The 15,680-nt window shown below is 39.9% G+C and overlaps 2 protein-coding genes across 2 annotated transcripts in view; both read right to left on the reverse strand.

Annotated features, from left to right (window-relative positions):
* The window catches only part of LOC311037340 (scavenger receptor cysteine-rich type 1 protein M130-like), a gene marked incomplete at both ends in the record, with an annotated part of 85,635 nt that overhangs the window by 27,303 nt on the left and 42,652 nt on the right, over positions 1–15,680 (reverse strand). Inside the window, 3 exons of the mRNA XM_084046467.1 lie at positions 7,403–7,483; positions 9,955–10,050; positions 10,572–10,682. Of these exons, the coding sequence (XP_083902593.1) occupies positions 7,403–7,483; positions 9,955–10,050; positions 10,572–10,682 (288 nt within the window). The remainder of the gene's footprint in view (positions 1–7,402; positions 7,484–9,954; positions 10,051–10,571; positions 10,683–15,680) is intronic.
* The window catches only part of LOC311037218 (scavenger receptor cysteine-rich type 1 protein M130-like), a gene marked incomplete at its 3' end in the record, with an annotated part of 36,234 nt that continues 31,329 nt past the window's right edge, over positions 10,776–15,680 (reverse strand). Inside the window, exons 17-24 of the mRNA XM_084046338.1 lie at positions 14,950–15,097; positions 14,251–14,568; positions 13,787–14,080; positions 13,034–13,339; positions 12,531–12,836; positions 11,702–11,965; positions 11,136–11,314; positions 10,776–10,955 (exon numbers count right to left, since the gene is read on the reverse strand). Coding sequence (XP_083902464.1) covers positions 10,776–10,955; positions 11,136–11,314; positions 11,702–11,965; positions 12,531–12,836; positions 13,034–13,339; positions 13,787–14,080; positions 14,251–14,568; positions 14,950–15,097 — 1,995 coding nt within the window. The remainder of the gene's footprint in view (positions 10,956–11,135; positions 11,315–11,701; positions 11,966–12,530; positions 12,837–13,033; positions 13,340–13,786; positions 14,081–14,250; positions 14,569–14,949; positions 15,098–15,680) is intronic.

Below are 15,680 nucleotides of genomic sequence, written 5' to 3' on the forward strand. Positions count from 1 at the left end.
AATGGGAAACTCCACACAAACCACAGTAAATGCAGCTTAAAACTAGAAAGGGTCGCGCCACAGAGGGCAGATCTCCGCCAGGCCTAATCAGGTCTGTGTAATGTTGCTTATCCACAGCATAGTATATCAGCTCTAGCCTGCTTTTCTGATTTTGCATTATAGGCCCAAAGTAAGAGGCAGAATGTGACATTGGCAGGGGTGATGTGTGCCACTGCATCAGCTCAAAAAGCATGTATGGTGTTGGACGCATGCAGCACTAGTGTGGTTAAAATGACTGGGTAAGGGCGCTCAGGTGGCGCAGTGGTAAAGTCCCTGCCCACCACCAGGGAGGTTGTGGGTTCGAAACCACCGTGGTGCAACCGGCTTTGTCGGGCGTCTATGTGAACACAATTGGCCCGTGTTTGGGGGAGGGAAGCCAGGCGGGGAGGGTGATATTGGTCATTGCATGTACTCCTATGGGCTGGGGCGGCACCTGTCAGCCAATGTCATTTTGACTATGCATGCACTTCATGGTAACCTAAGTATTCAATCAATCAATCAATCAATCAATCAATCAAAAAAAGTTGTGATCAGCATCAGTTAGACCCCCTGCTTAAAATATTTTGTGCCAAGGACCCCCAAGGACCCCCATACAAGACTGCTTGTATGGGGGTGTTTCAAAACATATTCAAGAATCTTGGAAAATAGCACATTTTCAAATGGCCGATGTGTATATAGGTATAGGGGTTAAAGTGGTTTAACTGATTGTGGTGCTATATTAACACATTTTTCTCAAGGACCCCTGGGGGTCCCCAGATCCCACTTTGAGAACCACTGAATTAGATGATCAGCCAAGTACACACAAGACAACATTACATAACATAACATAACATAAGACATACACACAGGATGAATTCATCTTAGTACAGCATGTTGCTCTGTTGTTGTAAACAACGTTCACACACAACAAACCATACATAGAAATAAAATACATATATTTACAAATCAGTGTTGTCAGGCCTTGTACTGTATCTCCATATTTCAACATTGTTTTTTTCTTCTTCATGAATTACTGCTTAATTAATGCTCTACTGTCGCATAAAACAAGTGAAAATGGCTGATCTACAAGCTCACATGTTACATCGTTGTGGGCTTGTAGAGCTGCTAGTTTTGCAATTAAAATATATTTTGAAAGTGAAAGTGTTTAAATCTGTCTGTTGGTTTTATAAATATTTAACCAATGCCGACCACTTCAGTTTGTAGATCGGCTATTTTCTCTTCTTTTGTGCAACACTCCTGTATGATAAAGTAGGGCATTCATTTACAAAAGATTATTGATTTTTAGGGGGTATATTCCAGGTTTTCGATTTTTCTTTCAAATAAAATACAGCCGATCTACAAGTTTAACATGTTTATTATAAAACATAACTTCAACTTTCAATAACAACTATGGTTAATGTAGATATATTTTCATTAAAATGGATACATTTGTAAAAACGTGTAAAAAGGTAAATATAATACTAATGATATACTAATACTGCTACTAATAATAACTTGCAATATATTCAGTATTATCGTAAATCTGTACGCATACACACACATTATACATACATATATACTGTATATACACCTCATCATGTTAATCACATCAAGTCAGAGACACACAAACACATGCTCAAAGCACATGCAGAACAGGCACACAAGGCCTACAACAGGGGTAGGCAATTGAGATAAGCCTAGGGCCAATATCACTCCCAGACATTCCATCGCGGGCCGGGCCTCCCCGCGAACGCGCGCGTGCGCAAAATTTTTCGGGTCTAATTCGGGTCTAACTCGGTCTAATTCGGGTCTAATTTGGGTCTAATTCGGTTCTGTTTGACCAATATAAATCAACATTTTTTCCGGTTTAAATATCAGCACAGGCGATTTTTCTGGTGATTTTTTATTTTTTCTCCATTTTCCTCTAATCTAGCTATAAAATGTTATAAATCCTTTAAAATGCATCGTGTTTATGAGTGCATGATTTCAAAAGTGGGTTCAGGTTCTATGAAATAAGTATTTATAATTATTTTAACATTAATTTTTAACACTTTTCAGTAAATCATTCATACTGTATCTTTCTGTATTTGGATATAATAGATATAATAGCGGCCTATATGTGAGACTATCGGTCTGATACTGTATAAAAATAAAATCCCTCCCCCCCAAAAAAAATCAAAAAATATTTTTCTAAAAAAAAATTTTTTTTTTTTTTTTTTTTTTTTTCAAAATTATCTCACGGGCCAGATATTATTTCTGGGGGGCCAATTTCGGCCCGCGGGCCGCCTATTGCCGACCCCTGGCCTACAACCTCATGTTCAACCCCGGACTACATGACCAGTTCACAAGTCCCCTTTTACGCACGCACGCACGCACGCACGCACGCACGCACGCACGCACGCACGTACTCTCATGCACGGGAACCAGTCAGAACCGACAAGAATCCAGGCCTCCCTGTTGGGCCATACACAAACACACACACCCATACACATGCATGTCACCTTTACCACATACACACACACACACACACCCACCGCTGGACACTCATCACTGGACGTTGTTCCAGGCCATGCTGGTCAGATGGACATAACACAGTAACACACGCACATCCCATGCACCCCCTTAGATTCAGACCACTTCTCCAATAAGCCTATGAGGCAAGGGGTACACACACACACACACACACACACACACACACACACACACACACACACACACACACACACACACACACACACACACACACACACACACACACACACACACACACACATTCTACAGCCTGTATGCACACTCACCCACACATGCACATACAAACATCTTGTCCCATACACACAAGTAAGACACGCGAACGCTGGAAGCGAACGCAGCTCGAAAATATTGTGTATTTACGGACTCTGTGTGTGTGTGTGTGTGTGTTTGTGTTTTGACTGTAGCTGCACTCTGGCGCCCTCTGTCGGCCGCACCCAGGCAGTGCACTGCACACAGACACACACACACACACAAGCCGAGCAGACTTTCATAGTAAGCTCCACTTGGGCGGAGCGGCGCGCCTCCTTCCGCGTTCGCAATGAATAGACTGACATGCAAGTACACACACATCCAGGTTACTGTAAACTATAAATACTGTATAAACAAAGTGACGGATACCCTTTTATCCCCAAGCCGGCCACCAGGCTAGACCGAATGACCATGTATGACTTTGTCTAATAAACTCTATTTTGTTAAAACCTATCTTTCGACCTGGCGTCTCAACGTTTTGATTTGGTGATGACTTCCAAGACTACTTTTATCTCCCTCTCTGTCTCTCCTCTGTCTATCTCTCTCTCTCTCTCTCTTCTTAGCCCCCCCCCCCCCCCCCCCCCCCCCCGACGCGGTTGAGGGGGGGGTTCTTTGTTGCCACTGTCGCAAAATTGCTTGGTCAGGGTGGGACGATGCTGGGTCTCTGCTCCATACAGTATGTAATACAATTGATTTGAATTGAAAAAAAATTAAAAGAAGAAATACAAACGCTGATGATAATAACCGGTCGGGGAATACCCTCCCTGACCACTTGAGAGCCCCACAATCTACCGATGCTTTTAAAAATGGACATAGCTTTTTAACAAAGCTTTATCTTAGGTCTTATAATTTGTTTTTAATTGACCTTTTCCCACAAGAAAGGGTCTTGTTATTGTCCTGGTTTTGTTATTTTTGTGCCTTTTGATTTAACCCTGTAGCACTTTGGGTTATCCAAAAATGTAAAGTGCGTTAACAATAAAAGGTATTATTAATATTATTATTATCATCCAGAATATCCACACTACAGAACAATAGAATAATTGTATCCCCAAAAGGTGGACTCCCCCTAGTCCAGGTTGGGGGTCATCTTGGACCTCAGCTGTGATGTCAGGGTGTGTGTCCACATCATCATACACCTCCTGTGGATCCTCTACCTCATAGATCACTGCATCTGCACACACACACACACACACACACACACACACACACACACACACACACACACACACACACACACACACACACACACACACACACACACACACACACACACACACACACACACACACACACACACACACACAATTATTATTATTATTATCATTATTATCATTATCTTTCTATTTTCTTTATAATTGACGGTCCCAGACATTGTGTGCATGGTGCGAGTTGTCACAGGTCTCACATGGCACAAATATTGCTCAGTGGTCTGGCTATTGGAATGTCTTCTTTCCCCACCTTGAATGTACTTAATTACACATTATACAGTTTACATTTTGTTTTATTATCAATAAAACATTGACCTTATTTGGTTATCAAGGTTACCTATCGAATGCTGTCCTCTCCTGCCATCACTGCAGTCAATGACAGCAGGTAACAGAATCAAATGAGTAACCATATTCCCAGCCGTGAAAAAAATATGCGAAATGATGTAGCTTTCAAGTAACCTGACTCCACCAAATGGAAGAAGCTTGCGACACACATTTTGTTTCACAGCCTACTTCCATCGGAGACTCCGGTAGCAGATTCGATGCAAGACGGCGTTTAATTTTTTCAATGAAAAAAGTGCGCGGAGCACCCCCGAGCGTTTTGGCAACGGGGGGGGGGGGGGGGGGCGGTGATGCGCAGATCCCTGCTTCTAAATGTCGCCATTTTTTGCTGGGTTTTTTTTCACGCTGTTTGGTGCCCCCCTCAAGGTTGGTGCCCTGTGCTTCAGCACCTAAAGCCTGTTGGATAAGCCACCACTGGTTGTAACCGCCTGTCTGTGCCCATATACGGAGATCTCTGTATCTGTCTGTCTGCCTGTGTCCCTTTTATGCCCATATACAGTATGGATACCCCTGAAGTTATCAGAATATGGCCATATATGGGAATACCCATATATGGGCATATGGGGGGGATTGGCGGGTCGTTCATGTGTACTTTCATAAAGGTGTAACAGTGGCTCCAACTTTCCTGCATGTTGAGTGTTGGTGTGGTGAGGTTGTGGGTTGAGGACCACGGTCACTTCCTCCTCATGGATGACATCATGAGACAAGGAGGAAGTACTTCCTGCATCGTTCAGAGTCTCTGACCTGCATCCTGCTTCCAACATGACAAGAAACAGAAGCGCAAGAGAACTCACGTAAAAAAACGTCAGTTTATCCACACAATCCTGCCGCTTCAAACAACAAAATACTGTAATATACTGTAGTGTAAACCAGGGCAGGAATTTCACGGCGGCTATGGCCGTCGTTGCCCCTCTCATTGGCCGTGTGCCCCTCGAATAATGACATGCCTTCACGGCCACAATGGCCGCGGTGCCCCAGCTGCGCCCAGCAACTGATTTCACAGTTTTTCCTCTGCGCGATTTTCCTGTCAATCCGTTTTTTTTTAGACACCAGTCCCTTTGGTTGAGCTGCGCAGCTACAACATGCACAGTGGTAGGTAGGTTTGAGCCTCCTATGAACCGTCGGAATCCCGCAACACAGTGTAATAGACACAAAAGTATTACCGGGCCAAACAGGAGATAAATCTAACGCAGCCTGTTGAACTAATCAATGGTAGGTTTGATTTCTAGCCAGAGAGAGAGAGAGGAGAGAGAGAGAGAGAGAGAGAGAGAGAGAGAGAGAGAGAGAGAGAGAGAGAGAGAGAGAGAGAGAGAGAGAGAGAGAGAGAGAGAGAGAGAGAGAGAGAGAGAGAGAGAGACAGACAGAGAGAGAGAGAGAGAGAGAGAGAGAGAGAGAGAGAGAGAGAGAGAGAGAGAGAGAGAGAGAGAGAGAGAATTTATATTTTTTGAAGTGAGGTAAGACAGGATTAATCAGGAACAGTACTGGCGGAGACCTGTGCTCCGAGGAGCACATTTTCTAGTTTATTTTTTATTTAATTTGGTTCATTTGCTTGACAAAATACATACCTGGTATATCCTATAGTTTCAAATATACAGAATGTTATTTAGATAGCATGTCATAGTAGGTGTTGGCAGGACTAAGGGGTTCATGAGCTCCGGCACCTAATCATTTACAAATTAAGCACTGGGTGCTACACAATGTTATACAGTACAGTGAGACTGAGTTAGATAATGAATGTGTATCACTGTCTGATGAGAATGTAAATATCACTCACCAAGTTGATCCAAGACTTTCATTTCATTTGCAGTGATGCCAATCTCCTCATATTCAACACCTTCATCCTCTTTGTCTTTTTGTGAAGAGTTTCTTACTACATATAACAGAAAATTACTTTTTTTTACTGACATACATGCAATATTATTGTACTTATACTTGCCACAGCAGAGCATTATCATCATCATCATCATTATTACTACTACTACTAGCCTACTACTATAGGATAAAAATGTCTTCACAACATGGCACCGTAACACTGTATCACCAGAGGAATTGTCCAATACAAACACTGAGTAAATGCATTGAACAAATCAACAATTGGATGTGACATAATTATAAACAAATACAAAACTGAAGTAATAGTTTTTGGAGCCAAGGAAGACAGATTAAAAGTCAGCGCCCAGCTCCAATCGGTAATGTTAAAAACCTCTAGGCAAGTCAAAAACCTTGGTGTAGTCATGGACTCAGACCTGAATTTAAACAGCCACATTAACACAATCACAAAGTCAGCCTATACCACCTCAACAATATAGCACAGGTTAAAGGACTCATAGAAAAACATGTCCATGCATTCATCTTTAGTAGACTTGACTTGGACTTGGTGAACAAATGCCACCCTTTTGACATTGCCCTATTATAGCGCCACCAGGAAGCCGCATTGTTTTAAATTACTCATCACATATCATCACATCATCTCTATAGTCATGTGATCAAGACAGATCTGTCTGATACTTCATATTCCATCAACATTGCTGGCCCACAATAACCTACCTGCCCTGGCGGAGACCTGTGCTCTGAGGAGCACTTTTTCTAGTTCTGTTTATTTATTTATGTTTATTTATTTGATATGGACATCACAAATTACATTGGACGGAACCAGATGCATTGCTTACAGTGTATATAGCACGAGTGCTAATGTTGTATTAGTTTTTTTTTTTGTTTTTTTTTGTTTTATGTACCTAATTGTCATTTTATAATTGTGTTTCCTTTGCTTGATGTTTTGTGTAAAACACATTGAATTGCCTTGTTATTGAAATGTGCAATACAAATAAAATTGCCTGGCCTGGCCAGGCCTTACATGAGTACAATCAAGCTACTGTATGTGTCTTTCTAATTAGTATTAAAGTATTAAAACATGGTGTTCAGGGAATATGCATGATTGACATAACATATTATTGACATGATGTTCAAGCCTCCTCTTCACACAGTTCATATAAAAGAGAATATCCTATGCCTACAACCATGTTCATAGAATACATTAATATAACATTACTCACAGTTGCTGGTCTGGCCTGGAGTCAAACCTGTGACAACCAGGGCCTCCACAGACGTGCTCTCTAATGATTCTGCTATGACCGCTATGAATATACAGGATGTTATATAGATAGATAGCATGTTGTTTAGACAGATGCTAGGTTCATCGTTTACCATCGTTTCTTTGAGGCAATACACTGTTCTCTCAGCACTCTATATGACTATTTACCTTGTTTTTTTTTTGCTGACTACAGTTCCTAATGCTTACTCTGATTTCACTCTTGTAATTTGCTCTGGATAATCTTAATATCTACAGGACTAGTATGGTTCAGTTCTGAGGTTGAATCACATTGTGTCAACTATAATGAGATAACAGAACGTCGCAACCTCCTGACACTTGACTGTTGATGATCTTACAAAAAGCAATGGCCCCGATTCACTAAGAGGGTCGAAATATGGGGTAAATAAAGTTCTTAAAGGAGGTCGTATTTATACTCACAAACTGACTTGCAATTCACAAAGGAGTTCGTATATCCCAGAGACGTGCTTATGACCAGGTGTAGGACGGACCTGATTAATCTCGAAGTCTGCATCCAACAGAATCCAACTTTAACGTCACTTTACGGCACAGTGTTGCCATGTCCGCTTATTATAAGCGAATTTGGGCTTATCTTTCTGTAAAGTTGCTTGTAAATATTGGTAGCTGTGGGGTGCGTTTTTTTGGGCTTGTTTATAAAGTGTAGTTGGTTATTTGGGCTTGCTTCACAATTGTTCAATTGTTTTAACCGGTGGTTCTCAAATATTTTTATGTCATGGACCCCCAAGTTAATATGTAGGCTAATTTATACCTATAAGCCCCATCTGAAAATGTGTTGTGCCAGCTGGAGGCAGATTTGTGTTGTTAGAAAAAAAAATCTTCCAAATATTCCACATTTTATTACAAGATTTTTTTTTAATATAGCATTAAACTGCTTATAATGGCCTAAGTGCCAGTTGCTTCTTTTGGGCTTGTTTTCCTAGACCTGGTTGCTTATTTCTCTCACAACATCTGGCAACGCTGATACAAGTTTGAAATTCAACTCCTCCTCGTCTAAAGATAACAGATGCGGCGTCGCATCGCCTTGACAACTTACTGTTCTGTCTGGAAGCGGATCACGTAATAAATGCTCTCATGTGTAATGAGAATAAAGAAGTTTACAAGGTTTAACCCCATTACCAAATAAAATGCTAATAAAACGTGGAAAGGATATTATATAAGCCTTTTCTAATGAACATTGCGCACCTTTACCGAGATAAAAAAGATGATGAAATCCAGCATACAAGTGGGACGCTTCTATCCGATTATGGACCAGAGCTTATTGATCATCTGTCACTGTCACTGTCCTAGCTACGTCTGAATGGGGAATGGATCTTCTGGTCACAGCTTTCATCCACTATAGTTTCCTCATCAGATGGTAAGATTTATTAGGCTGTTGTGTGTGGTGTTCATGTGATCAATATACAGTAGAGTAGCCTACAGTAGGCTATTAGCCTACAAATTAATACCGCGGCACGGACACTGAGGTGCGTCAGTCCCTCCGCAGTTTCATTAAGGTATGATAGCCTATTTTCATTATTACGTGACACTTTGGCTGAGATGGCCCGCTGGCAAACACACTGAGGGACCTAATAATTCAGCTCTAAATGGAACTGATAGCCTAGAAAACAAAGTAAAAGCGGTGGTATCTACATCATGTCTATATTATGCATAGGCTACAAGCAATACATCGTTTGACATTTATTTTTATTTTTTTATATATATGCGTTGACAAATGTTGGGCACATATATATTTTATTTGAGGTTTGCCACTATTGTAATTGATTTTGACATGAAGAACAAAGCATTCTAAAGACATACGCACATTTCAGCCCTGGTAAGACAGCCTCGGGGCTGACCTGAGAACGTGCGCACCTGACGCACAAAACACAGACCAAAAAACTTTCATGAATCTGACTGCAGGTGTAGGATTTGTCTTAAATGCCGGTACGTACAAAATATGGTCGTAAATCGCTTAGTGAATCGGGGCCATTGTTTTTACGATATTTTTTGGCCTTTTCTGCCTTTATCAGATAGTACAGTAGTCTGACAGGAAATGGGAAGAGAGAGATGGGGAGTGACACACAGCAAAGGTCGTCGGGGTCGGGATTCGATTCAGATTTTTTCATTAGTTACAGTAGGTAAGTAAGGTTAATAATTGTATTTTTTCTTTTGGTTAGGGGTTTTCTTTTGTATCAGTACGTTTTGGCTATATTGTAAACCAACACCTTGAAGTTCACTTTGCACTTAAAAGAGATTTAAAAAAAAAGATCTTACAGTCTCTGCTAAAAAAAATGATAATAAATAATAATAATAATAATACATAATTATAATAAAAGAAATTCATTTTGAAACAGCTATGGTCCTCTATTATTATATTACACTCCCTACCCTAGACAGGGGGTTGTAACAACAGTGTTTTGCACTGTGTCATAGTGAGACTGAGTTAGATAATGATTATGTGTATCACTGTCTGATGAGAATGTAAATATCACTCACCAAGTTGATCCAAGACTTTCATTTCATTTGCAGTGATGCCAATCTCCTCATATTCAACACCTTCATCCTCTTTGTCTTGTTGTGAAGAGTTTCTTACTACATAACACAGTTAGAACACTACTGATAAAATATATATTCACAATTACTTTTTATTATTATTACTATTATTAATAATAATATAATAGTTATTATTACTATGAATAATATAATAATAATACTTACTATTCATTATTATATATTATTTTGATTACGATTAAGATATTTTGGAATACAAATGTCTTCACAATGTGGCAGGCACACACACACACACACACACACACACACACACACACACACACACACACACACACACACACACACACACACACACACACACACACACACACACACACACACACACACACACACACACACACACACACACACACACAGTGAAGACTTGGGCTGACCCTCTAATGTTACAAATATTAAAACATGTACAGTAACAGTGAATTTACATGATTGGCATAACATATTATTGACATGATTCAAGACTCCTATTCACAAGGTTCACATAAAAGAGAATATCCTATGAATACAACCACATTAATAGAATACATGAATATAATGTTACTCACTATTAACAGTAGCAGGTGTTCTCACACACAGGCTGAGGAGAATCAGCAGCAGCACAATCACAAGGACTGTGACAATCCTAAGGACCTCCAGTAATCTCATATCATATATCACTTTGTCTTGTTGAATGTGTTGGTTGAAATAAAGCAAATGAGAAATCATCATCATCATCAAAAAATAAGCAGAATTGGTTCACTCACCAGCGATTAGGTAAAATCACAACAACCTAACAACACATGTAGTTTAACATGATCAGTGAAAGTAGGTGTGGTACCTTTATATTCACAATAGATTTCAGCTGTTTTGACTTTCTTACAAGACTTCTGGTGGACACAGTCTCTGATGGTTAAATTATCTTTTGTGCAAACCAGAGTCATTTCCAGGTCCTACAATCATAATCAAAACTTACTTTAGGGTTTGAGTGTTTTTTCCTCTCTGTTTTCAGTCAGGAATGTCACACAAAAACACATTTCATACAAAATAATGTACAGAAGAGACTGGAGTGACGATATGTCTTGATGATATCAATGAGACTTAAAGGACAAAGCAAACAAACAGTTGTTTACCTCCTCTGTGGAGTTCACATCTGTCATAATGTTCTCTATGACTTCACCACAACCAAGCTCCTTGCACAGCAGGTTCTTAAAATCCTTTGTTACATTTAGGGGACACACATGCTCCCACTTATCTTGGTATTTGACAGTAAGTGTGCCTCTACACTCTGTGGTTCTGAATCTGATGCCACCTGTAATGAAAAACCTCTGCTTTATTCCCTGTCATGTGGAAATGATATTGCATCCAAACTTTTGAATGGATAAATATTAGTAGCATATATAATAGGAATTAATTAGCATAAGGAGCAAGAGAAAACTGATCTGATCTCAATTCCAATCCATTGTCCATTATGTCTAGAAATTTAAGAAATAAGTTCATGGGTTAATCTAAAATGTAGTAATAAACTATGTCATTGCAGTCTCATATAAACATTTATTATTTTTTTTATCAGTAGAAAATAATATCAGTAACAAATACTGAAGTAAAATATGGACTAAATTGTTGAATAGTCTGATATACAGTAGCTGCTATATAGAATACAAAATGCAAAAGTGTAGAAGTATATAAAATAATTCACCTGTACAGTAGACAGACACCAGTCCTCCAGCACACCGGCCCCGGACCGTCTCACACTGGCCAAGACTGGACTCAGAGCCCTGGCAACGGACGTGGTAAACATGTGACCCAGTTCTTCCATGTTTTTTAAAGGGCAGAGCATTGCCACAGCCCAGCTCTCTGCAAACTATTTGTGAATGTTTGTCATCCCAGTGATCACTGCACACCCTGATGCCATCGATCTTCACCTGACCAGAACAGTCTGATAGGCTAACCTCAGGGTTATCTGGGAAAACAGAAACAACAACAAATCAACAGAAACAAATAAATCCCTAATCCCACAACCACACAGATGTGATAGCTCTGAAAAAAACATGTCATGGGGTCATGTAGAGATGTCATTCAAACCATTTACTTGAAATATGAGGCATACATCCACTGGGCCTGATGAGGCCTGAATATCCCTCATCCAATTATGATCAATAAAAAAAAACCTGTCCTTTTCACCACTTAAACATACATCTGTCTTGATATTAAATCATCTTTTGAACACAGTCCTGTAAGTTAATATAACTCTTAATGTGTACAAATGGACTGGTAAAATTCTAGGTGTCAATTAATTTTATTATTTATAATAAAACAAATTATAATGACAGCATTTATTATAATCCATTTTTTGTTGTTTTAGTTTGGATTACACTGTTTGATAATACAATGTATTACTCTGGCATTGGAGATGTATTAAGAATAATTGTTATTCATTACTCTAGCATCAGAGATAGATAGTATGTAGTAATAATAATAAGTTATTACTCTGGCATTGGAGATGTATTAATAATAATAGTCATTACTCTGGCATTGGAGGTAGACCCCTTGGTTCCCGGAGGTTGTATTTTCACGTTCACAGTCCCAGATGGTCTTCAGGTTCTTCACATCTCTACAGTTGAAGCTCTTCTCCCACAGATCAGAAGAACTATTTGATGCTGTATGGTTTATATAACCACCACGGTCCAGATGACGACACAGTTTGTCTCCCTCTGTGTCTGTCCAGCCATGGCTAGAGACCATCCTGGAACCATTCTGACTGTAAACAAACACATGTCCCTCAAAGTGTCTTCCAGGCTGTTTAAGATGTTGTATTCTGATCTTCTGCCAGTCTGAGATGAGAAGTAGCAGAGACACAGCATAGTTGAAAACCAAGAAATATGAATCATTGCCTCAGATTGTTGCTGTAAAATCATATTCTACCACAGTCCATGCTCATAAATGGGCTGTTACTGTAACATGCAGAGTATCTATACAACACTTATTTGTTTAAGTCAGTTGGAATCAGATGAAAGCATTTAAAACGTACCAGAACACTGGAGGCCACCAAGAGAACAATGTCCTTTGTCCTGTAAAGTAATGTTACAGTCTGCCACCTTGTGGCTGTTTGCAGGACAGCTCAATCCTGACATGACTTCAGGTGGACTTTGTGGTAAAGGTCCAAAGAATTCAACAGGCTCGCCGGTCTCTCCACATTGCAGCTCTCTGCAGATGGTATTTTGGACATTGGTGTCATTCAGTGTTTCTTTACAGACAGGGTATCGGCCTCCATAGAGTATCTCCACATTTCCAGAACAATGATCTCTGGAATCCTTGAAATCAGCCTTGATACTGGCTGCATGGAAACAGTATAAAAACTTCATGTGAAACAGGTTTTTTTCTATGTACAGAGATACATATCCACTAAAACCACTAAAACAATAAACATAATATAATATAATATACAAAATAAAGAATATATATTTTTAATTAAATTGGCCGTAGCCTATATAGTCAAGTACCGCTGAAATGACTATATTATAGACAATGTATTGATGTTCACAAAATCGAATTATTATGAAGAGGTACGATTGAGAATAGTTTACAGTATAACCATAACAATTTTTGCGTCATTGTGATTTAATTATCTCATCTGTTTCATTTTAATAACAGGTTTTTAATGTCTTGTGAAAAGCACTTTGAATTGCCTTGTTGAAATGTGCTATAGCCTACAAATAAACTTGCCTTGCCTATAACAATCTACCAAAATAATTGAGTTCTAATTTTAGTGTAGGTATTTTACCCAAGCAAACAACGAAGGCTGGTTTGTCATCACAGTTGGTCTCTGGGTCTTTTTTCACGATGATGCTCTCAGTCAGGTTGGTGGTGTGATTGGTCGGGTACATTGCCAGGATGGTCACATTCCCCTTGATGTTCTGGTGGATCTCAGAGAAGGCAGGTCCACAGCCCAGGTCTTTACACAGCATTTCAGAATTAGCTTCAGTCCAGGTGTGTGCACACACACCCCCACAGCCTGCATGGGTGCACACCTGAACTGTCCCCCAACACTGATCTGACAGCGTTGCTGTTATATTACCTGTTGAAATACACGTTAGGATCAAATGAAAATTAGTGAGAAATGAGGATATAATATCATGTTCTGTAGAATACGTGTTGTGAACATGATGGGTGAGAAATAAAGGTACCATGATAAATAGAAAATCAAACTAATCACAACAGGAACATTTAAAAAGGTTAACACATTACCTGAACATTCCACCAAAGCGAGGCTCTGATTGGATGATGTTGTGTTGTCCTTTGGACAGTGGAAGACTGATGTCTCTGTGGAGGAGCAGTTATAGGACTCACTCCAAACATCATTCTCCATTCCAGGTTCTCCAGAAGGAACATGAGGGAACAGGGTGACATTAGTAGCATTCCCACAATGCATCTGTCCACAGACCACATCAGCAGTGTGGTTCCACGTCTCATTGGTCCCTGAGAGCCAGTAGTCCTTCCCAGCATGCTCTACTGCCACCTGACCAGAACAGGACGTTCCATTCTTCATGAACACCATCTTGTTGTCTGAAAAAAGGATGAATTATTAGGGAAACCATAACATGTATGTGTGCTTTATTACAGACTGGTTTCACTGCGTTCCTTTCTTTCCAAAACTCTTGAACATGTCGTCTCTACCCCGTTTTCTCTCAGTCTCTCACAGAACAACCTGCTGGATCAAACCAGCTAACTCCACTGAAAGTCAAAACCTCTCCATGCTGCCTAGGCTGCCTCCCACTCTACAGTCCTAATTCCTCTAGAGCTATCAGCAGCATTTGACATAGTGAACCATCTGCTTCTCCTGGACACCCTTTCTGACCATGCCATCACTGTGACAGAACTTATTCTCTTTGCACTCTTATGTGACTTGTTACCATCTGTTGTTCAACAATAAAATCATGCTCTTACTTTCACAGGTGACATGAGCAGTGGAAGTGCATGGGACAGAGTCATTGTACTTGGCCTTGCAGTGCCACAGTGACGTCTCAGTGCCATTACAGTTGACATTGTCCAGTATTCCATGATGTCCAGTTCTGGTGGTGCTGGTGTAAATCACCTGCAAGAACACATTCAATGTATTCTGAATAAAATACATTTCCTTTGCCACACAAAATATTTCTGAGTGAAATTATCTGTATGAGTGATAGAGAGTGTGTGTGTGCGTGGGTGTGCGCACGCGTGCGGGCGTGCGTGTGTCACAGCAAACTATGTCTCTATGCGCCTGATGCCATGACGACACATTGAGGTTAGACAACACACTCCATATTTGGGCGTAGCTGTATTGTTATCCTTTAAGCCTAAATGTCTGACTTTACCTCATGCAGATTTAATTTCTGTCTAAATAGGTATTAAATCAAAACTCCTGAGTTATGGTGATATGAGTGTGATTTCAGAGGTCTGCAGGTCCTCCCTTAAACCAATTTTAATATAGAATATGAGCTGACTACTGATGTGGATGGGGAACTTGGGCAGAAATGGTGCAAAAATGATATAAGTAGAAAGATACTGTTGTAAGTAATAACATGGTATTTAAAACCACAGCACTAGAAATGTACTGGAAATGCCATTTTACAATGTGAAATGCTGAATCTTCATTGAAAATGTAAAAATGTACCCATAAGGTACATTTTTACATTTTA

Source organism: Gymnoscopelus microlampas, assembly GCF_963454915.1.
Source record: "Gymnoscopelus microlampas genome assembly, chromosome: 21".
Lineage (NCBI taxonomy): Eukaryota > Metazoa > Chordata > Actinopteri > Myctophiformes > Myctophidae > Gymnoscopelus > Gymnoscopelus microlampas.